The 24,277-nt window shown below is 34.5% G+C and overlaps 1 protein-coding gene across 1 annotated transcript in view; it reads left to right on the top strand.

The window, feature by feature from the left end:
- Positions 1 to 24,277, top strand: part of VWA3B (von Willebrand factor A domain containing 3B) — a gene marked incomplete at both ends in the record, with an annotated part of 68,726 nt that overhangs the window by 21,441 nt on the left and 23,008 nt on the right. Inside the window, 12 exon segments of the mRNA XM_084287789.1 lie at positions 3,038 to 3,225; positions 3,902 to 4,056; positions 6,074 to 6,212; positions 7,643 to 7,774; positions 10,896 to 10,994; positions 12,742 to 12,924; positions 14,217 to 14,344; positions 15,839 to 16,023; positions 16,655 to 16,819; positions 17,879 to 17,918; positions 18,032 to 18,188; positions 22,684 to 22,799. Coding sequence (XP_084143915.1) covers positions 3,038 to 3,225; positions 3,902 to 4,056; positions 6,074 to 6,212; positions 7,643 to 7,774; positions 10,896 to 10,994; positions 12,742 to 12,924; positions 14,217 to 14,344; positions 15,839 to 16,023; positions 16,655 to 16,819; positions 17,879 to 17,918; positions 18,032 to 18,188; positions 22,684 to 22,799 — 1,687 coding nt within the window.

Raw genomic sequence — 24,277 nt, forward strand, 5'->3', positions numbered from 1 at the left:
ATAGCCTCCAACTTGATAAGTAGTTTAGTTTCCCTGAAAGGAAAGAAGCGTGGGCTTGAATTCCCTTAGTAGAAAGTAGAAGACTGAAACTAACTCTGTATGAGTGCCCTGATAACTCTTGCATTAAGAAACATGAAGGAACACCAACATCTATTTGTTAAACTAATCATTTCCACCATTATGTTTGGCTTAGAACATGATCCATGTGGATTGAGACTTACTGGGGACAGAAGTATAGCTACTCTCTGAATCCCTGGAAGGCTTAAACAGGGGCTGGTAAGATGCCACTTGGCTCTGATAGATAGAGGTGCTCTGAGCATGCTCTGGAGCAGAATGGTAACACTGGCAAGTTTTAGTACTGAAAACTTGGGAATCCATAGAGTCTAGGAAGCTTCAGGGTTGAATTGTAACTAAGCAACTGGATTTTCAGGATCAGAGTTGTGATTGCCTGATTGGCATGTTCTGCATTACTCCCTGGCTTTAAAATAGTTACATGGAGTCTGGTGGTAATTTATTGTGTAAGTTAATAAAAGGTTCAGGGCTGAATTAGAATGACTCATCAGAGATTTTTTTTGTAGCTCTAGTATAGTTTTTTTGCAGTGCAATTGCTTTCGCTTTGGTAAGGTGGAGGCTGGGGCCAGATGCCCTTTTCTGGATCTGAGAAACAGTTTGTACAGCTGGTTGATCAGTCACCTAAACTCTCTGCAGTGTGTTGAGGTGTGTGATTAAGGTGGTGATGGTGAAGATTTGAGCCTGAGGGTTTTCTCTGCCTGCACTGGATTTGAACATCTGACAGTAATATAACTCTGCAGGAGTTAGCCTGAGTCAATTCTTCTGTGAAGGCATAATACACTTCTTTGTACTGATAATAGCATCTGCTCAATTAGCAGGACTTTCCATATGAAGTTAAACAGTTCTACCATAATGCGTATGAACAAGAAGACCACAATAAAGCTCCAAGGGCAGCACTAATTTCAGTGTTTATTTACAACTGCTTGACTATGCAGCTTTAATATTCTTTTAGTGTATATCTTCATACATAATCACTTCATAAATGAATTAAAAGAAATTAATTTACGGTGTGGTTTATTTTGTCACTTCTTCAGCATTGTTTGACTGTTGCCCATTGATCCGAATAACTACAGCCTTTCTTTTTGTCTGCATTTCTTCCTCTTTTTGTCTTGATCTCTTTAAAATCCTCATCTGCAAAACAGTTTGTTCTTAAAATTGAAGAGTTCTGCAGGGGATGAAAAAGAGAGAAATTTTCTGCTGACTTTCCAGATAATGCACTAGTTACCTGAACAGAAGCATGTGAAAAAAAGAAAATAAGTTTTCTTTTTAAAATTGTCTGAGTGTGTTTGTGACACTTGCCACGCTTGTTGTCCTAAGGACCACAAACAACCAGAAAGCAAATGTTTGTCTACAATCTCAGGATCTCCACACTTGTCAGTGTAGCTGCATCTAAACAAAGCAAAAGTTTATACCACCTAGATATCTGAAAGTAGTGTAAGAAAATATAGTCACCTTGCTATAAGACCCTACTGAGCTAGTGATGAGTGACTGCAGAGCCCTTTATACAATTACCTTTATACAGAGGTGTGCAGTGCCCAACCTTAAGACTGCCCTTAGAAAATTTCTGAAACAACACAGCGTGAAAAGGGTAAGCATGAGAACAGTCATAAGAGGTCAGACAAAAAATATCCTGTTTCTTGCAGTATCCGTAACAAATGGTAGAAGGAGTGTGTAAACTAAAGAATATATGAAGATGGTACACCGGTGATTTGTGGCTTAGGATAGATGGTACAAAATTCAGCCTCTGAAAAGGCAATATATTGTGGAAAAACACAGCCAAATCACTTCCAGAGATACTGTAGTTTGCCTTTTACTCTAAATAGTCTTCACTGAAAAGGAACGTTAGTCTATGTTCTTAACTGTATTTTCATTTATATCTTACATTGTTTCATTTTCTCAAATGATTCTCCTCAAAGTTGGACATCTTATACTGAATCTTTTATGGCATTTTGTACTTCAACAGTTAAGTCAATATTTGTATGATCCAGAATATTCCTTCTATGTGTTGATTCTGTAGCTATGTATATTTTAAGTTCTCTGTCAGATGGGTTTGTACCAGTTATAAAAGAATTTGTTGCAAAGAATTGCCCAATATAGAAAAAACAAACAAAGAAAAATAACTCCACCACCACAACAACAAAATCACAACAAAGTAGATATTAAAAATGGGTCAGAAATATCGACCCACTCCAGAGCTGTCAGTAGAAGTGTAATGAGTTCAGAGCAATGTGTGAACTTTAGCAGCTCTCTGTCGATCATATGAGTTTTAATCTTGACAAAACTTAGATGATAAGGTTGGCACAGGAGCATGGTTCTGCTATAGGTAACTCTCTGCCAAAGTTAAAATATCTGCTCCAAAACCTGAAGGTGTGAAAGCTCCTTAACAGGCCAAATATGACAAAAGGTATTTTCCTTCATCTTTTGCTAACCATTCTTACTCTATTTTTCTCCTCCTTCCAGCTACCCTTGGGCAAATCTATAACAGAAAACTTGAGTGCAGTCAGACAAAGTGTTGGGGGAAAAAAAAGGAAATTGATAATTAGAGCCAATAATATGCTAGGCAGTCTTAGTGACATTTATATCTTCTTATGCAGTGTATAATACTGTATTTTAAGTTTGAAGAATATCTAGGCATTTATTACTATTTATTTCTCATGGCCTAATCACTTTTTATTGATTTCAAAACTATGTGTTGATGGTCACATGCAATACCAAAAAAGTTTAGGTGCAATTCTAAGCAAGAATTTAGGATTTAGAATTTAGTCAGACTTCATCCATAAATATGACAATTTTGACCCCAGTATTGTAGCCTGTTGAAAATAACATATCCAAAATGAACCATATTATGCATGAGTTATTTGTTTTATTTTTATTTTTTATTTATATTTTGTTATATTTTTATTTCTATCATGTTTTATTTGTATTAATACTTTATTTTATTTATATTTTTTATTTATAACCAAAGATGATCATCCAATAGAAAAGCATAAATATGATGAATATTTGACTTCTGAGGAGTGGTTGCAGAGGTATGGCTTGAAAGCTCAGAAGCTCACACTGTATGATGCACTTGCTGATTGTACTTTTCGCCATGCGGATGGGATTGTTGACATCAAAACTAAACCAGAGGACGAATCTTCACAAACTGATGCTGTGAGTAGTGTTAGTTTTCCCTCAGTGCCTGTGAATTGCCTTTTTTTTTTTTTTCTTTTCTTTTTGGTTATTGTTTTAAAACTTGAAATATTGATTGAAAGCTGAATTTATGACAGAGTGCATGGTCTGTTGGATTTTTTTTTTTTTTTCTATAAAGTCAGTTTATTTGTGGAAGGAGACAAATATGGTAAAAACTGTTTCAAAGGGCTATTTGAAAATGACTTCCTCCTGGTCCACATATACTCTGCAGGGAAGAATCAGGCCTGACTTAAGCAATGCCTTATTTTCCTCTCTTTTATGTGGGGTAGGGCAAAGGTTCCTTGTCATTTTCATTTTCCTTAGAAGTGCTGGTCTCCACTGCTCCAACACTTGCAGGTCTTTAAGCAAATTTGAACTAATTTTTCTTAACTATTTGTTTTTCTCAAGCTCTACCATTGTAAGTAACTGTTCAGTAAGCTTCCGTTCTTGCAAGCTACAAGAATAAAATCAGTTTCTATTGACTTGTGCTGGAAGCAGATTCCATGACCACCCTATTCTGTGTCCATTTCTGCACCTGTTCATTTGCAACAAGGCCGTACCTTTGAAGTTTGTTTACTAAATATTGTAGGGCATAGCAAAAAAAAATAAAAATATATATATATATCTTGGAACTGAAACCTGTTTTTCTTGCCTGTAGGAGACAAAGAGGAAAGTAATTCATGCAAAATACTGTGACAAGTTTGTACATACCTTCTGGAAAGATGGATCTGTAGTTCATGTATATGTTACTACAGAAAAGTATAAGCAGTATGAAGAGAAAATGAGGACTGCTCTCAGACAAGTGGAAGGAAGGTTAGTGTTCTGTCACACAAAAACATTTTGTGTTATTTCACGAGTGTTAAAATGTTTGACATTTCCTGTCATAATAAGCTGAAGTGGTTGGTACATTGCCAGTAGCAGTATTAAGCCAGAAATCCATTCGTGTGTAAGATTTCGTGTGTAAGTCTTTAAAAGACGTTTAGATGTAGAGCTTAGGGATATGGTTTAGTGGGGACTGCTAGCGTTAGGTCAGAGGTTGGACTCGATGATCTTGAGGTCTCTTCCAACCTAGAAGAAAACCGATGAGCAGTATCTTTTATTCTCCTTCTGTAGCACAAAGACAAAAGTCAGTCAGCACATTGTAGAAATACTTTTGGCAGTGGCAAAAAGTATTGGAACTTAGGGTACATTGGAACAAGGCAGAGAACTTCCAGAGTTGTTCATCCTGCCCACCTAGGAATCCCTTGTGATACCTCTAGCACCAAGTAGCATCTATTGGCTTGTGCCCATATTGATAATGGTTATCTGCCTTTTCTCCAATTTTGTGTTGAAGAAAACAAGTTTGATCAAGGTTAAGACATGAGCTAACCATTAAGTAACACCTATGATCAGAAGTTCAGTGCTCAAGTTAGTTTTGCTTTTCTTTAGTCATATAGATGCACTCTGAGATTCTGTAGGATGGCTGCAAAAAAAAAACATAGGCCATTAGAGGGTCTGATTCCTCTGTCCTAAAGATGTCCTTAAGTAAATCAGATTGAATTGTGACCCATTTCTGTGCTGTCTGGAAAGAAAGTTTTGGCTAATTTCAAAGTGGATATCTCCATTATAGATTACATAATTCCTAGGTTTTGTATCTACATTAGGATGAGAAGGAAACATTCAAAATAGAGATTGTAGATTCAAAAGGAAGAGTAAATATTGCCCTGTGTTTTGTATATTAGGACAATGAGATGTCTCACTGAAAAAAGCAGGATGTGAACTTTTGTTTTACTGCAGCTTCTCTATCAGAATATAATAGCCTGAATATATTTAGCAGGGTCAAACAGAGTTTTGTTGTTCATTTTAATTTATCTTCATCTTGCTGTATTTAGGATAACATTAACGTGATTAACATGCAGTGAAGGGAAAATTTGAGGTATGGCTTTGTTGTGTTTATAAAATCCAAGCCAAGGTCATGTGTTTGATGTTTAAAAAGGTTCACCTCATTGTTAAAAAGTCTTGGTAGACTTCATCAAACACTTTGGGGAAAATAACTAATGGTAAAATAGCTGTCAGTAGTGAATGTAGTAGGATCTTTTTACTTTCTGTGATATAGTTTTTTAAACCTCTGTGGGAGATGAGTAATATTTTTCCCAGGGCCATTATATTCTGTCTGCTAAAATGCCTGTGTTTCAGAGTAGTCAAGTAGTTTATGAATCTCAAGGGAAATTAGATTTGGACCTGTTGCAGCTGTTACTAAGGAAATGTTGTTGTACACAACTGTATGTATGCACGTATTTAGCTGGCAGGCATGCGTAAATCCTGTTTAAAATGTAAAACTCAGTCTGTGTTTAAGGCCCTGGGTCAACACGGCATTGAAGCATCTGTGTTGTATTAAGACTCTTTAAAGTGCTCAAGTTGCTTGCAGAATAGGTTCTCAAGTGGTTTCCTGAAAAGGGAAGTGTATTAGCAGATGCTTAAATGATTTCTTGAGTTCAGACTGGAGAACAGTTACAGAGGCAATAGTTATAGGTACTTCCTCATGGGATTTGCTAGCTCAAACTACTGTATAATTGACATTATACATATTGACATTATACTCTTTTTTTTTGTGTGTGTTTTTTGTTCATCTCCAGATCCCCATTGAAATTAGAAAATAAAAATATCTTGCATTGTTATGTAGTGATAGATGACTGATTCATCAAGGCCAACATACTGCTCGTGACAGGGATGAACAACAGCATTTAAACAACAGGACTAGAAAATACAGCAGTGATAAAAGATCCTTTCTGTTAGATGCTGATACACAGTGCTCCCAAGATCTTACATATTTTTTTTTTTCCTTGCCCAGAATTAAGTGGCTTCAACAAGGAAGCAGAGGGCTCTTTGGGAATGTGTTTGAAGATGATGTCTATATTCTTATTGATACATCCCAGTCTATGAAGGACAAGCTGCCACTGGTGAAGGAGAAAATATTTCAGCTCATACAGGTTTGATGAAGTGATGATTTTGAAAACTGTTGAGTATTTTAGAGTAGGCTGACATTTTCTGGATGGTTGTTATCCTATCTGTCTATCTATCAATCAGTTTTTAATTTATTTTGAAATGGTTTTCCAAAATCATCAGCTTTATAAAGGTATTTTGATTTTTCTTGGTGTGCCACTTTTTTAGTTTATGTTTTCTATTCTTCTTTCAATCTTTTTTTTTTTTTTTTTTTTTTTTTTTCTTGTACATCTGTAAAAATGTTTGAAAGAAACCTGGAGAAAATGTTAAAAATGAAAATGGCTTAAACAGTTTTTGTGTCCCTCAAGCCAACTCACTCCTAAAAAAAATAATAATATTTCTTTTTCATTTATTTTAAGCAGTGTCATCTGATTCCACTGGAATGTTGTGATTTGTAATATGTATTTCATACTGTGACATTAGAGGGTGTAGAGCATTTCAAGCTTGCTTGCATCTTACAGAGTCACTCAGATCTTTTCTAAGTGACTTGCAAAGTGCAGAAGTAGCTTGGAAGCAGTGAGTACTTGAAGACACACCTGAAATGACCTTATCCCACCTAGTTTTAGAAATCTACAATGATAACACCTGAGCTTTGAGAGAAACAGGTACTGTTAAAGCATGGTTCATCTTGATTTTTTCAGATTTGAAAGAAATAACCAACAAATGTGCCATCAGTCTGGCACGGATAGCAGTCATTAGTAGGGCTAAAAATATTAAAACTGTAATAGGTTTTTGAGCTATGTGTAAGTGATAGGATGTAGTATGATGTGGTCCATTTCTGTGGCACTAGATCAGCCTAGAAAATGATTAGATGCTGTGCCAGAAGTTGTCACAGGACTGCACAGAAATGGTGGAGTGAAAGAGTCCAGGCTCTGGAAGTTTTACAGGCTTGCACAAAACTTTCACTCCTTGTAACTTTGGTCCAAAAGCAACTTCAGCAAATTCTCAGTTCTCTTTTGCTGTCCTAGTTCCCCTTGCCAGTGTCTGGCATTTGATTCTTGTTCTTCTCCTCTAAATGATGTCTTATTTTGATTCTGATTTCAAATTCCTTTGTTAAACAGTCAAAATATTTTCCTTATACCAAAGTTAATACCTAGTTTCCTCTCTCTTTTTCTCTCTTTCTCTCTTCCTCTTTCTTTCTCTCTCTTTCTCTCCTAGACATTTGCTGTTCAAATAGCTTGAGAAATATGAGTAGATGTAGATTAGCATGTGGAAGTTAAATTATCTTAATAATTGCATGCAGTAATTGTCTGTCTTGTTATGTCTCTCTATGTGCCACAACTGAACATTACTGTAATTTATTGTAATGATATAATCAACTGTATATGAGTTAAAACAAGTCTTACTGGTCAGTATTTCAGGATACAAGTATCCTTTCTTTCAACACTGAGTAAAAATCAGGTTTTGTCTCTTGCAGGAGCAATTGAGACACAAAAAGAGATTTAATTTTGTGAAATTTAGTGCCCAAGCAGTGGCCTGGCGGGAGAAACTTGCTGAAGTTAATGAGGAGAATTTGCAAGATGCCTGGCTTTGGATAAAAGGACTAGAGGTAACATGGAAGCTAATTATCATGCAGCGTGTTAGTACAAAGTTGTGTTTGTGTTTTCTCTTTCTGTATGGTTGGGGTATTTCTGGATTTGACTCGAGTAAGCTGAAAATATAGAGGATATATATTTAGTAGATCCAAGTACAACCTATTATCTGTCAGTTATAATATTTTAACTGTGGACCAGTTCATAAGATCGTATTAATACAGTTTACAGTATGCTACATTTAACAGCCACAATGCACGCATTGGCCAGTTTGATTTCTTTAGGAACCGTGATGGTGCTCTCAGACCCTGGGTCTAAACTTGTCACTCTTGTTGCAGAGGTGCCGCTGCCTTGGTGAGGGCTGTAGCTTGTAGACTCACAGCTCAGAGGTGATACAGGAAACTGTTTGGCTGCCAGCTGGTGGTCATGAGATGGAGGAGCATTTCTAGTCCCTTTTGGTGCCTAGATAGACAGCTGACTTTAAACTTCACAGGAACATGAGAACAAGCATACTCAGACCAAACATCTGTCTGCAGTCAAGTCAAGCATTTCTGCCCAATATTCTTTCTCTGACAGTGGCCACACCTAAGGGTTTTCTCTGCAATAGAATAGAAATGCTTATAGTCAGCCCCAGACAGGCACCAGGTGACTGTAGCTGTCAGCTGCTCTAGGACCAGTTATTGTGTCGAATGTGGACAGCAATATTACCAGGGGTGGACTGAAAGTCAGTCATGTAAAAGTAAAAATATATCCAACGTTAAGTTTTCTGACACACAAAAAAACCCCACCCATATGTTTATATAATAAAACTCATCAGCATTATGACAGCTCTTCATTAGACTTAATGATGAAATTCCTGAGGGTGAGGGAATTGGGGAAGGTAATTATTATTAGCTTTTCCCAATTATTATTGGGGAAACTCTGAAACTGCAAAGCAAGATAAAGAAGTTTGTATTCTCAGAAAACGATAACAGACAAATGCATGCAGAAAATAAAGTGTTGGTGTGGCCTCACTGAGTAGCTGGTGAATACTTACAGCTGAGGTTAGTAAACTTAATTTTACTGCCTTCCTTCAGACTTTAAAATTGGATCTGTTTAAGCCATATGACATGGTACAGCATCACTTCCTAATACTTTGAATTAGTATAATTTGAAACCGTCTTGTATGTGTTCAAGAATGGGCTTTTCATCGCTATTAACTGAATTTTTGAATTGTTGGTAATTGTTGAATAAATTTCCTTTTATGTGTTCAGATCTAGATATCTGAAAATATCTAGGGTGTCTGACATCTGCTGCTGACCTTTTAGTCTATATAAAGCAGCACAGGCTTTAAAGAGATCAGAAAGCTGGCTTGACAGTGAAGCTGAAATGAACAGAAGATCACCGTGGAATATTAATCAAAGTATATTCTTTGATCTTGTTTTATACACGTTGATCCCAGGATGCTGAATTAGGAAGCTGAGCTGTAAACACAAACCGACTGTTCCTTAAAAAACCTTTTGGGGTAATCATATTTAAAATTTGAAGGGTGATTATGCCATGTAATTGAAGTGTGTCAACTTTTTTTAAACAATGATAAAGACTGCTTTTTAACAGTAGCTATTAAGAAATCTAACAGTTTTTATCATAAGGTAGTCTTTTCTCTCACATCATCAGCATCCGCAGTATTTTCCCATGATATAGCAGTTGTTTTGTTTCAAATCAGAACAAAGCCATGTAACATTATTGAAAAGAGTCAAGATGAACAATTTACACATAATTACAGGTGATGCGTGACTTGAACTTTATAATGCTTACTAAAATATTGGAAATAATAGATACATTTGACACAAAGCAACTGGCTCAGACTGATTATTTTGCATAAGTAGGTACTGTTAAGAGATTTTTGTGGATTAGTAAATAGGATTATGTAGCATCTGAACTGTTGTGTTGCCTGGCACATACCGTGTTACACTGGCACATACCATGTCACTCCCAGAGTGTACCTCCTATTCCATTTCATCTGCTTTACCTTTACCCATTCCAATGAAACTTTCCTGGAGGGATGGACTAGGAATAGTTTTAACACAATTAATGAGACTGAAGGAATAATGTTATATCCTAATGTATTTTTGCATGTATGAGTTGATGTTAGTGATATATATTTATCTTATGTACTGTATTAAACATGTGGATCCCGAGTGTCTTCTTGCTTAAACCACTACAATCCCTGCTGCCATCAAGAAAAGTAGTTAAGTATTATGCTAAAACAGACTTGTATATTTTCAGGGATATTGCTTGGACCCTATTAAAAGAATGACTTGATGAAACAGTTTTGCACACTGGTAAAACCTTACTTTTCCCTTAAGTTTGGAAGGTTTTGTAGATTGCTTGAAATGTCTGAAAAGTGGAAATCTGAAGATGTAAATTGTATTTTTTTTTTGTGGTTTCTGTTAGATGTGAAATGCATTTTAGTCAATTTAGAGTGGCATTTAGTCTAAAAAGAAAAAAAGATTTTGAGCATTACATAAGTGAATGGCACAAATTACTCAAATATGATTTTTTAGGGGCCACGGCATTGTTTTATTATGTATTTTTCTTGTTGTTATAGCCAACTTTTGTGCTAAAAAACAAATGATACTTAGATTGATGGATTGAGAGAGTAACTGGGCAATAAATGTTCAGAAAACCAGGAAGTCCTTTACCTATTTTTGAGAAACTCATTTGTGAAGCTTTTGAATCATTTGATTATGTAAAATAAGTATTTCAAGTGAGTGCAATGAGTTGATATTCAGGAACAGTAGCAGGAAAATGTAATAGAATTTATCTTTTATCTTACTTCTTTCTCTCTCTTTACAGTATTTTAGTGATTGCACTTCCTTCTACAGCTCATATTTCTGTTGCTCAGCATTTTGTTTATGTGTGTTTGCATAAGTACTGAATACCAATTTGGTACCTATTCACACTACTTTGACACTTGCTTTGATTTTTCTAGCCATTTGACTTAAATATTTTCAACATATCATTACTCATTTTGGTTCATATCATTACTCATTTTGGTTCCCCTTGAATCAGTATGCTGTCATTATGAATTTAAGAACACAAAGAACTAGTAGTATTTATAACTGTTTCTTTGTCTATTTGTTTTTGGTATCTTAGGTTGGAAGTTCCACAAATACACTCAGAGCTCTCCAGATTGCTCTTGCTGATGCTGACACACAGGCTATTTATCTCTTGACTGACGGGAGACCTGACCAGGTATTTCTGAAATAAGAATACAGAAACTGGAGCAGTGTGGTGCTACAGTGATAGTGTCAGAAGGCTGAAGCAAATTGTATGAGATGACTATCATATCTTCCGAGCAGAGTCTCTTGGAGGATGTCGTAAAATTTAAAAATTGTATTTGAGATACGTGCTGTTTGAGAAAGGCTTTGATTCGAACCCTTCTCCCACAGTCCAGTCTTTGATGCATGAAAATGCATGACATTTCTAACTAGTTGTTTTAAGAATCTGGTCATTGATGAAACATGAAGGATGTATCTTGATATCTAAGCTTAGCATTTGTATTAAAACTTGTTTCTAATGTAGTACAAATCTCTCTCATGAAATAAATAAATAAATAAAAGACGATCCCTTAATATGGTTGAATTTAAATATTAAAACTACACAGCATGCAGTGAGTGTCATTTTTAAAAGACGTTATTCGCTCATGAAAATTTAACTTTGTTTAAATGGTAGATATCAAGTAAAATCCTGACTTGACTTAGGTAAACAGCTGGGCTGCAAGGCACATAAAATTAATTACGGAGCAGTACACTGCAGAAATAATACTATGATAAAGAATAAAAGTATTAAAAGCTCACTTTGCTTTCTGTTTTGCTTTTCTTAATGAAAGGAGAGTGGCCCAGGAGGAAGAAGAGTAGATTTATATTCTTCAAAGTGATTTGAATATCAAAATATAAACTTGATTTAAATTAGCATATGAGACTTTGACTTACATGTTTTAATTTTGTTTTTATTTTTAGTTTTAATCTTTGATCTTTTCTAAAGGCAAGTTGATTGTTATTGGCTAACACATTAAAATTTAGCAGTTTACAACTGAATAAAATCTTTGTACTGTTGGGCACTTTTACAAACTAGCAGCATACATTCATATTTTATTAAAGATTTCTTTGGCTTAATGTACACTTAGATTCCTCATTTAAATATTTTTATTATCAGCAATTAATTAATATGTATTTGTAACCTATTTAATAATGGCTTTTATGACATATTTTTTAAAATGTTTTTTTTTTTTTTTTGAGGGAAAGTGCAAAATGATTGAGAATGCATTCATTTTTAAAGTTCAATAAATAGATATATTAAAAATATCAGGAAAAAGCTAAATTTTTCAAGATATATGACAGTTTTTTGAAAAACTAGAGTATTATCAGAATTTAGAGAACTGACTCATTAATTTCTTGTTTGAAAGATTGCCAGATCCAGAACATTTATAGAAACGGCAGATATACTTTCTCATCTGAGTTTTATATCTTTATTGGAAGAGGAGTGTTAGGTTTCCTCTTTTCTCAGCCTCTCTTTTCTTTTCTGGTATTGAAACAACTTGTCATTGAACTAAGTTGGCTTAATAAAAATATCAACTGATCTTTTCCAGTTATATACATATAAACACCAATTAATTATAAACACCAATTAATTAGTTTAATTTCCTTTACTTGAATAATTTACTTTAGAACTTGAGAAACAGATTGTGATGATTATAATTTAAATTTTATTTTATTAGTGTCCTGTGCTTTAATGCATTACTCGTGTTTCAAATTCAGTTTTAAATGAGCTTATTTTGTATAATTATGAAATAATCTGTATAAAATGCATGCTTCTAACTGATCTATATCTATCTGTCTCTAAGCAACAGAATGGCTAATTACATTATTACAAATTCTCCTTATTTTGATATGTATAGTTTTAGATTCCACTAGTTTCATATAACTTTTTTATTTTTCAGCCCCCTCAAATAATTTTGGCTCAAGTACAGCTTCATCGTAAAATTCCCATTCATACTGTATCCTTCAACTGTGATGATACAGAAGCTAATAAATTTTTGAATGAACTATCTACTGAGACAGGGGGACGTTTTCATTATTACAATATTTATTCGACTGACCCTGATGGTGCAAAGTCTATTATTGTGAGTATTTTAAAATACATAGGTTCGATTCTTACTGCTATTGAAGGAACCATGGGACTGACATTATTACAATTTCACAGTACAATAGATTATTTAGAAAGTAATGAGTTTGCCATTTTTGTTTATGAAATTTTGTTAGATCACAACAACAACAACCCCCCCCCAAATATAATGCAGATTACATTTGTAATGCTGCTGTTGATAAAACAAAACAAAACAAAACTGCCAAAGACAAAAACCAAAACAACAATAACGAACAAAAAAATATATAGACAAAATTAATCTCTGGAAGAAGTACATGATCTCTGTTGTCGCAAAAACAAATTACTGTTGAAAATGAAACTGTTTCTTGTATCCTCCTAATGAGTAAGAAAAATGCAGGGCTGAATTTTGCTGAAAGTTTGCTCTACAGTAGCCTCTCCTCTACTGGGGAGAGACCTATGATGAGTAAAATTACTAAGATAACAGTGTCCTATCAAGTGTAACTAATGAGCTCAATCTAACAATTCCCAGAAGGAAATTTTTGAATGGACTAACAGAAATACCCATTTAAAGCATATTCTTTTTATAACTAAAGTTAACACTCAGTTAATTAGTTCCAAAATTTTAGAAAATGGTGGTAGTGGAACCATGAGAACAACCGAGAAAAAGACAGTAGCAGGCACTTTAGAACTTTGTAGAAGAACGAAGAAGAAGGAAGACGTGAAAATACTCCTACTCTTGGAAGATATTGGAGAGTGTACTGGCCAATTTAGGTGATGCTGCTGATGTGGAGTATTCACATGCTCTGCACATGTTGGAAAGGAGGGTCTAGAGTCCGTGTTGGCCATGTCCAGCCTTTTGACCCTGTGAGAGTTGTATGGGGATCACCTTTGGAATTCTTTCCTGTTTCCTCCTGTAGTCCAAATTCCTGGTCAGTTCAGTTCCAACATTTACTTGAAGACTATTGTTCTTCACATTTTTCTGGGACAGAATGTGATACAGCTGTGATTTGTAGAGTGACAGAGTGACAGAATGAAACTTTTTATAATAGATGTACCTTACATTATTATCTTTTTTTTTTTTTCTATAAATTCTATATTTTCTATAAATATACATACAGAAAGTGGGCAAAACAAATGTTGGTTTAGGAAATGGGAAGACTACCTGAAAAAATATACAAAATCATGCAGCTATCCTAACTGAGTCATTATTCAATATTATTATCCGAGCTTGCATAGTTTCAGGTCAGTTCAGAAATGAAACATGCTTAGGAGTAATTGTAATAAGGTATTTGATTTTCTCTTTGATAGAGTGAAGACATACATCTTTTAAAACAAGAGATTGAGCAGGGAGAAAAAGATCTAGAGAAAGTGAAGACCTTTCATACTGAATGTCTGATGATGGATTGTTATAAAGAAGAAAATGATTCAGAGAATAGGTATGTTCTCATACTGCTATTAGGCTAGTAAGAGATAGGAGCTATCTGTTACGTTTCTTCTTTTTCATTGTCTCGCATTTTTAATCTCTGACACTCTCCTCTTTTAAAAAGAAAGATTGATTTTTTAAAGAAACAGTTACATAAATGGAAAAGAAAAGCCTGGAAAAACATACTAATAACTGTGATGCCTGAAACTGGAACAAAGTGACAGGTAGTTTCAAATTATTTGGAATAATTAAAGCAAAGAGGTGAAAATATTTTACTCTCTCTAGCACAGGGCAAAGTTGTTCCCTCTGTTCTAGGAAATTCAATAAAAATTATTGTCCTATTGGTAGAGTTGGCTTAGTACTACATGACTAGATTACCACTCATTGGAATAAGCTGACTGAAACATAAATTGCTTAGGAATGTTTTTGTTTAAAAGATGGTTGGTTTGGTTGGCAAACACCTTGGATGAAACTCAGCTTATTCTGTCCGCATTTTTGATCTTACATTGTATGTCTGTATGTTCATGCCATATTTCTCTCTGTTTTTTTATCAAAAGATAAGTAATCTCCTCATTAAAAGTAGTTCCATGTTCAGCATCAGTTGAAAAGCTTGTTTAAAATGTCACAGTGCCAAGCATGACAGTTCAAACAGAGGTTCTTCCACAGCATAGTGGAGGCAGACACCTGGGCCATTGCAGAAGAGTTTGCAGCATGGCTAATTATGCTGAGTTTCTGTCTGAGGAGCAAAGACAGACCTGGATTCAAACATTAAGTGAGTTGTATAGGAGCACAGTGTTAGTAAAAAGGAAGGAATAGCTTGCCTGGTGCCTCATTTATTTGTACAAAAATATAGTACAAAGACAAAAAGTACATTGAAAGTATTCAGCTTTATAAGACAGGGATCTCTTAAAAACAGTAAGTTAATATAAATGTGCTTAAGTAAATTAAAAGTGCAGTGTCCTGTGGAATGATTTAGTACGTATAGAAGATGAGGTAGTCTGTTCCGTATAAAAATGTAGGTGTTTATTTCAGAATTTATGTACTTTATTTTTCACTACTGTAGTGAAAAATATTTATATATTTATTTTTCACTACAGTAGTGAAAAATAAAGTACATATATATATATATATATATATGTCAGCTACTTTCATTGCTGTTAGTAGGTCTGTTCTTTCTCCACAGAATTCAAAGTGGCTATTAGCGATCATTCTGATGTCTGACTAAAAATATATGTGAGGGTGTTGCCTTCGAAGTGATAAACATTTTTTAAAATAGACTAAAGAATGACTTTTAAATTGGTCAGAAAACTAACGGTAATTTAACCTCCTTTGAGCTTCTCTTTGAAATGCAGACTAGGACGACAGAGAAAATATTTTGCACTGTTTAAACATTTGAAATGTCTATTTAATTTTTTTGTAGACTTCAACTTAGCATTTTTTTAAACAGTGATATCATATGCTTGGAGGTATTTACTGCTTGTTTCTTCTCATTGTCACTTACAAGCAGTAATCAGAAGCAAACACACACTGTGTCTTCTGTAAATGAACATGTTGAAGAGTTCGACACTACCCTTAGCAGTAGGCCATGCTGTGCTTCACAAGAGCCAGCACCGAGTCCACTTCGATGTATGGTAGATGCCTGGCAAACCGCCGGTGACAGTCCAGCCCGAAGGAAGAAAGCATTATTTGCAGGTATGACTAAAACGAATTGTAGTTTTTATTAGAATTTATCCACTAACTTGAAAACATTCTGTTGACAATAGAAGAAAGCATCCCTTGTAGGAACAAATGGAGCCTTTGATGAAGCTTCAAAAAAACAATCTTTCTGAAATTCTAATATTTGTCATTTTTACTTTTTCCCATCTTAGTTGACTCAAATGAACAGACAAATGTCTGCTCATTTATGTTTCATCATATTCCCTGCAATGAAAGATTAAACCATTTTGACAAAAAATTATAAAACCTCTGTAAGCAGTTTGTTAACAGTAGATATTAAACCCTTATTTCTTTTTATCTTAAATAGTACATTGTTGGTGAGACTGAAGAGCTGATCTATGTTTCACTAGTTAACAACATTACTTATGGTAACTTCTCTTTACTACACTAACAGTACTATTCCTCTTTGAAATATTCTTTCTATGCAGTCTTCATCCTTGGGAAAGCACAAAGTACAAACTAGTGCTGAAGTAATTTTGTGTTTGTGGCCTTGTATAGGCAGTCCTTTAAAAATTGGGACTGGATACCAATGAGGAACTCAAAAATCCCAGGCATGTATTTGATGAATGCTAGTTCTTTTTCTTTCTTTCCTTTTCAACACCTACAGAGCAAACAAAAACGAGTCTGCTGCGAATTCTGAGCCATAGTGTGCAATCAAGGGAAGAAAGCCCAGAGGAAAGAACATCTCCTGAAAAAAAGAGTTTTTCTCTCAGAAAGACTGTGAAATGCACAACTGTTTTCAAAGGCAGGTTAACAGGAAGCCCTGGATGGGGTAGCTGATAATATTTCTCTAGATATGTTTGGAACTAATAGTTCAAAATAGGCAAAACCATGTAGACCCACAGTTGAAAGGTCCAGAGCTCAGCAGAGATGCATAGAGCTGGAGAAGCAAGAGGGTGTTGAAACAAGGTATTCACAATTTACAACTGCTTCCAGACTTCTAAACTAGCTTACAGCAGCTTACTTATGTCCACAGTATGTGTAAGCTGTGATGCTGATATATGTTAGACTGCTGAAAGGAAGTTACTTTTTATCAATGGGGTAAATACTTTTCGAGAATCTCTTCTTATGATATAGTAATATATTGTTGTTTTGATGTAGTAACTCTTAGTTATGTGCAATGTTGAGTCTAAAGCTGATAGTGGTGACAGTGTGGTACCGATATGAAAGGAGGTTGCACTTTATATGCTCTGGGAAGGATGATTATGTAGAGGCAAAAGTATTTCCAGTAGGGCTTGCATATACTTCCAGATAGTTTTCATGTCTCACAGTGATTCATGCAGCTCTATACAATAGGTCCTATAAGTTCTTCTAAAACCTCACCATTAATAATTAAAGATGTTGGACTTTTTAGATTTCAGTGTCTTATTTTTAGTTCTTCAGATACATTTTGTATAGATTTTCATAGCAATATACCTTAAATTATCTACTGCTTGTCATTTCTTTAGTGATAGTGCTTGGTACTGCATCTTGAATTGGGGAATAAACTGGTTAATCTTTATTTTGGGTTACAGGAATAAATAAGAACAAAATTCAAAGTCTTTTTAAAAATAAATAAATTATTCACCGTCTACTTTATAAATTTGCTCATTAGTTAATTAGGACTCATGAGACACACAGTAATACTGTTACCATTGATCAAGCACCAACAGACACAGGAAACATTATTCTCATTGATTGATTTAGCAAATGAATGCTATTTTGTAGTCCTTGTGACACTACTAGTAGGCACAAATAAGAAAATTACGCTATTCCTCTGTCAGTGTATGTATATATGCTTTTGTGTGCACAAAAAACTATAACGTAATGAAATACAAATGTTTTGTTTCAGGTCTGAAAATGAAGAAAACTGTGAAAAGGACATCTACAAGGTATGTGAGTGCATCTAAAGACACATCACACAAAATTTAGTTTATATTCTTCTTTTGTCTTTGAAAGTTCTCAAATACATTTCTACCTTCATCTTACAGTCTCTTGTTTCTAGTTCTCTAGATACCTCTTCAGCTTTTTGGTTAAAGACTCATGGCCTCGTTGCTAGGCGACTCACCATCATGGATGCCTTAGCTCCTACAGCTGTCCCTCATGGTACTAAATACATCCCAGTTCTGGACAAGCATGTAGTTTCCAAAGTATTTGATGAGGTAAAACGTTTATGCTGTTTCAAAGTAAACATAAACCTTTGTACTGTTTCCAAAAGGATTTTTTTTTACTCGTTTCCATAAATTTCATAATTATATTGTCTAGTGTTCATGGCAGATGGCTGATGTGTACTGAACGTATAGTGTGTATCTAATAATGGTCATTCATCCACCAGTAAGAAGGTAAAACTGATAGTTAATAGTATTTCTTGTGGACTTTTAAATTTTACAGCTGTATAATTTTTCTTTCACAGTTACCAGTTGATGGCAGTGTGCAGCCATCAGGTACTCAGCAATTTCTTGAGGGTCACAGCCACTTCTCATTCATATTAACTCACTGAACTACTGTATTTTAAGTCCATAAAGTCATTTGGAAAAATGTGCAGGTGCATAGTTTGTAGGTTGATGCATTCTCACATTTAACATGTGTACTCTAAAGACTTTTTGAAAAGGATTGGCATTCAGTAAGTAAAATCTAATTTTCATAGATGTAAAGGATTGTGAGATTATGGAGGTGCAAAATTTGTGATGAATCATATGTCTTAAAATTGCAATTGCTTTTCCCTTTAAAGGAATTTCTTTTTTTGGCAAGTTTCTCTAAATTAATTCCTCTTATGAATCCTATAGAAGTCCTAAAAATATGTTGCATCTTATTTTAAGTAATAAAAGCTGCTTCTTTGAACAATGCAAAACTAAAAAGCTATTTAAATAACAATGAGTAAGAAAGGTGTTTTGGAATAGGCTGTGATATACAATCAAATAAAATATTTATAACATACACATCCATAGATTTAAAAATTTTCACATTTATGTTTTGAATTCAGGAATGCGTTTTGTAACAACATGCACATTGTGGAAGCAAACCCATATCCTCTATTTTAGTAAAACAGTCAAAACCAACTTCTTTGGGTATTTTTTTTTTTTTTTTGGATACAATTAAAAAGATGGATTTTATATCAGAAACTCAAAAATATACATTTTCACATTTCAGACAGATTTTTTTCCCCCCAAAATACTGGATATTCAGTAACTAAAAAACTGTACAAAACAATCTACTGTAAGTGAAATGCCAAACAAAAAAAGCAGTGTGGCTTTCAGATATCCCTTATGACCTATTTCTGAGGAGTCACATCTTTTTCCATCTTCTTCTGAGTATAGCTACTAAGTAGAGCTCTTTCTTCCACCTTTTTGAATTTTGAATAATTTCCAAGATAATCCTGAGCTGCATTTGAACTGCTTTTTGCAAAACCACTAGTCTGTATAACCTAATAGTCTTTAAAAATATTTCAAAGATGTGTTTCAGCGAATAGAATAATAGAATGGTTTGGGTTGGAAGAGACCCTAAAGACCATCTAATTCTAACCCCCCTATCATGGACAGAGACACCTTTCCCTATATCAGGTTACTCAAAGCCCCATCTAGCCTGGCCTAAACACTTCCAGGGATGGGGCATCCAAAGCTTCTCTGGCCAGCTACACTAGGGTACTACACTACTACCCTAGAAGTACAAGCAGAGGTGTTTTTTAAATGGTAGTTCATGGGAGCTTATGCTAGCCTCGTTCAGGGTTGAATTAAGTTCAGTGTTACTGTACAGTTGGTATGGTCTGGACAGTTAGGTATGGGCTTTCTTTAGATTCAACAAAAAATAAATAATTTTTACCACTTTTGTACCTGATAATCCCCATGAATTGCATAGAAACACTCAGTTTCTTGGACGGTGGAGAATTATTCTGTGTGTAGAGGTATGGATTTTTCTGGGTCTGAAGCAGTATGCAGGAGAAAAGCATCTGGGGTTGCCAACCAAGTGTAACTGGTAGAGCTCATGAGATATTGAAAAGCAAAAAATAGGTTCTGAGATTAGTTAAGAGCTTAAACAGGAGATATTAACAGATTGATGAAGAATCACAGAATCACAAAATGGTTTTAGAAAGGAACCTCTGGAAAGAATCTGGTCTGGACCAAGAACTATCTTGATTATTCTGGTATGTCAAGAAGACTTCACTGAGGATAATAAACTTACAGACATTTTTGCATTCTTTCCTCTGAAATCTAATTTTTCTTGGTATGGAATGCAGACATCCTCGACTGCGTTTCTGGGGATGGTATAAATTTTATTTTCGGCCTTTGCTAGCAGTGATGATGGACTAAATGTGAGCAGTTTTCTCACTTTGGAGATGAAGCAAGCAAAAGGTTTCTATGACAACTGTTCACTAACAGCAGAGGCTGACCTCCTTTCCCAATTTTATGTGACCTTTTTGTTTCACCTGAATTATTTCACAGAAATTAATTCATTAAAATATCCATCAGATTCATATTCAGAAAAAAAATATCCATCTGAGATTTTATCCGAATTATATTGTGGTAGTTCTGGAGCAAACCTTCCCTATAGAACCAACTGTGTTTTTGCAAAATGAGTCATCTTCATACAGCTTTGCAAGTCATGTTTTGTTGACTCAATTCTTTACTCTAGAGAGTCAAGTTCAGATTCAGCCAGACCAAGATATCTTGTTCAGTCGAAACAAATTTTTCTAGGGTTATTATGCTTTAGTTTTGTCTCCAAAATGTTGAAATTTGGTTTTGAAATAAAAGCCATTTTGAAACAAGTGATTTCTTTTGATATGAAAGTTTAAGTATTTAATCTAGAAAATGACAAAACATTTTGGCACTAAAAAATCTTCATTGTCATTTCTTTCAGCTGAATCTGTGAAATTTCAGTTGACTTCATGAGCAGTTTCCATTGCTCTGAAAGTATGCATAATATTTGAAGTTTACTACTTGCTAAGAACGCATTCTGTTCTGGTTTTATTCTGCAGTACTGTAATAATGTGTTTATGCTTGTCTGTCCTTCACAATCTATTTAGAGTGTTTTCCAAACTGTATTAAATATTCATTTTTCATGTAATGCTGTTTGTACTTGAATTTGCTCTGGGAATTTGTAAGGGATATGAGAGAAGGCTTCCACATGGTGACCCCCTCCTGAACTTTTATAAACTTATTTGGAGTAATATAGCAGACAACAACCATGGCAGCACAGGGCTGGATGGGGGTTGCTCTTAGTTCCCTGCTTTCCAGCTTTCAAACTCCACCTGGAAATGACAGATAGGCAGATTGCATGGCTTGTGAGCAGAGATTTGCTTCATCCATCTCTGGTAAGGTGCTTCACTGACGTGTTGCCATTAACCTTAGCTTCTAAGTGATCTTAAAATTAATCCAATATGAAGAGCTTTGATGTGGTCTGGCACTGAAGTGACAGAAATTTGTAAATCAGAGAGATGTCTTCAGAAAGAGAGGTTTGCCACTTGACAGCCAGCTGCAAATAGGGAATATAAAGTCAAATCATTGCTCCTGAAAAAATGATCCTACAGCAATAATTCGGAATCTAGCTAGGTTGTAATGATTGAAACACACATATATGTATACAAAATCATTGAAAAAATTTCTCAAATGTAGAAGTTTTGTTGTTGCTTTATTTTTTGTTTGCTTGCATTATCCCCCTCAACAGTGATTTTATTTTTATTTAACTTGAACCTCATCCATCCTTTTGTCATTACATCCTGATCTCAGACAGGAACTTGGAGAAGCTTCCAAATCAACCATACATGTATGTGTTAAAAACAGTTCTGAGGAGAGTAACATTCTTTGATTTCTCCATTTTCTCCTTGTATTTTTTCTCTTTATAATCATCATCATGGTGTTGATGAATAAATAGCTTTTCTTATAGGAACCACTGAGTAATTTAAAAGGCTGAAGGATGGTGGGACTTTGGACTGAAAAATGGGAAGGCATCTTTCCTCCTTTCTGTCATCCTTTTCCACACTTTTTTTTGCTTTTTAAGATATACTATTAACTGTGTGAGTTGCTATTTTATAATAATTTCGGCTTATGGAGATGCCAAGTTGTGAGCTTTGAAAGGTATGGAGGTTCCTGATTCTGAACTACCTGGTTAGGTTCCTAATCCTTATTGTGGTCAATTAAGACTAGTTGCAGTGAGTGATATCCAACTTGTTCATTCTTTGGTGATCAGTGTGGTAGCCCAAAATCTCTCTTGCTTTGGTCATCTAATTCCTTAGAAAATATGGTCCTCCAGAATAAGAGTAACTGACATATCTGTCTGCAATAATTATATAATGAGTGTTGCTTTAAAGCAGTATGATCTAGAATATGCTTCTGTCCCTTCTTTCATTATTAGAGTGAGTTTTTTTGAGAGTACTGGTTTAATTAAAACTAACTACTAATTAATAACCTTGATTTGCCTTGTCTTAAAATAATTGATTTAGCAACTTTCTGTGTAATGTTATTATATCATTTCACAAGATGTCTATCATTAACTGACATTCAATGGCCATTTCTTTGAGGTGCTCACAGCTTTGTTTCTGCAGCCTTTCCATGTCCCTTCTGTCTGTTCTGATCCTTGTACATAGACTCATTGCCATTCTTTTATTCTTACAGAGGAAAAGTTGTATGATAAATAATGTCTTTGTCTTCTATTGTGTCATAGATTTTACCATTGGCCCATTTTAGCAACAAGAAGGGGATCACACTAATTAATCCTCAGGCTGTGAATCTTGATGCCTATAAGCAGAAGCTGGAAAAAGCAATTAAATCCTATGAAAGGCAAGTCTACTCATCAGAATTGTATCATATTTACAGTCTAATTTCAGAATTTTCTTAGGTAGTGGATATTTGCGTACATATTCTTTGGTTGATACTGGAAATCCCATACTTTGACAAACTTTAATCAACCATTAACCTGTAAGTGAAACGTTTATTTTCTTCACACAAAATGCATAATAATAATAATGATAAAAACAACAAACATAATAGACAAGGAGATAAAAAATAACATGTTGTTCATATTTTATTTGATCAATGACTTTTTTTTCTTTTTACTTCTGGAAGTGCTTGGGATTACCCTGGCCCAGGTGCAGGACCTTGCACTTGGTCATGGTGACATTCATAAGGTTTGCATGGGTCCACCTCTCAAGATACTGATCATTTTAATTTAATTTAATTTAATTTAATTTAGTATTTTTGAGAAGGATATATGTGTTGTACTTATTAATTAAATGTTGATAAGAGCACATCAGAGGTAAAAAGCAAGGGCAAGGACATTAGATCTCTAAGTTGTATCTTTACCTTGATTTAACTTTATGCAGTTTTTTTGATGTAATGAAGTTATTTGACTACTGATATCATTTAGTAACTTTATAAGAGCTTTGACTAGAATTGTTTTAATAAATGAGATGTCTTCTCAGGCTGTATTTTAATAATATTTACAGAAGTAATTATTTTATATGATAAAAAACCCTTGATGGCAAGTGTTTAGTCTTTGTTTCTTGATGAAAGCTATTGAGATCCTTTAAGTTTTTCTTTTCTCTGCAGCAATATGGTAATGTCAGTTCTTTTTTAAACATGTAATAGCTCTCTTTTTCATTCCTGCTTCCTATTGCTAAATTTATATACCTTTTGTGGTAAAAATCAAAGATTATGATTTGAAAATGCTGTTTGCTATGTCTAATACCAGTGGAATTCAATGAAGAAAAATCTGTTATTATTTTGTTATTGAGACAATGCTGTTATTATCAGGCTGTTGAAGAACTTAGAGAAATCTGGATTTCACACTCATTTTGACAGGAAGATGGGCAACTGGTATATTTTTGACTCACTTCTGAAGAATTTTTGAGGTTTTCATTGCTGTGCTATACTACTGAATATTTAATATTTATTGACTTCAATTTTGAGGAAAAAAAAAGATGTTTTCAGGTTAAACTCTGATGACCTTTTCCTAAGGAGCATTTTCACAATGCTGTCCACTGCCTCCTTAAATCTTTGGTGACTGATAATACAGATAACTTATCTTTACCACCATATGAATGGGTAATGAATCAGGTATATTTACAACAGAACATCATTAACAACATAAAAAGGTCTTCTCATTGCTTGTACTCTACCTGTGAAACAGCAAGCCAGTCAAATTTGTTTTGCTATAAATGCAACACCACTTTTCTAGTAATTGATTTTGCAAAGGCTGCATTTCAGCTTTGTGAATAGTGACTAGTCAGAAATTTATTCTGACATCTGTAGATGAGACA

Source organism: Netta rufina (assembly GCF_964035555.1).
Source record: "Netta rufina genome assembly, chromosome: 1".
Taxonomy (NCBI): domain Eukaryota; kingdom Metazoa; phylum Chordata; class Aves; order Anseriformes; family Anatidae; genus Netta; species Netta rufina.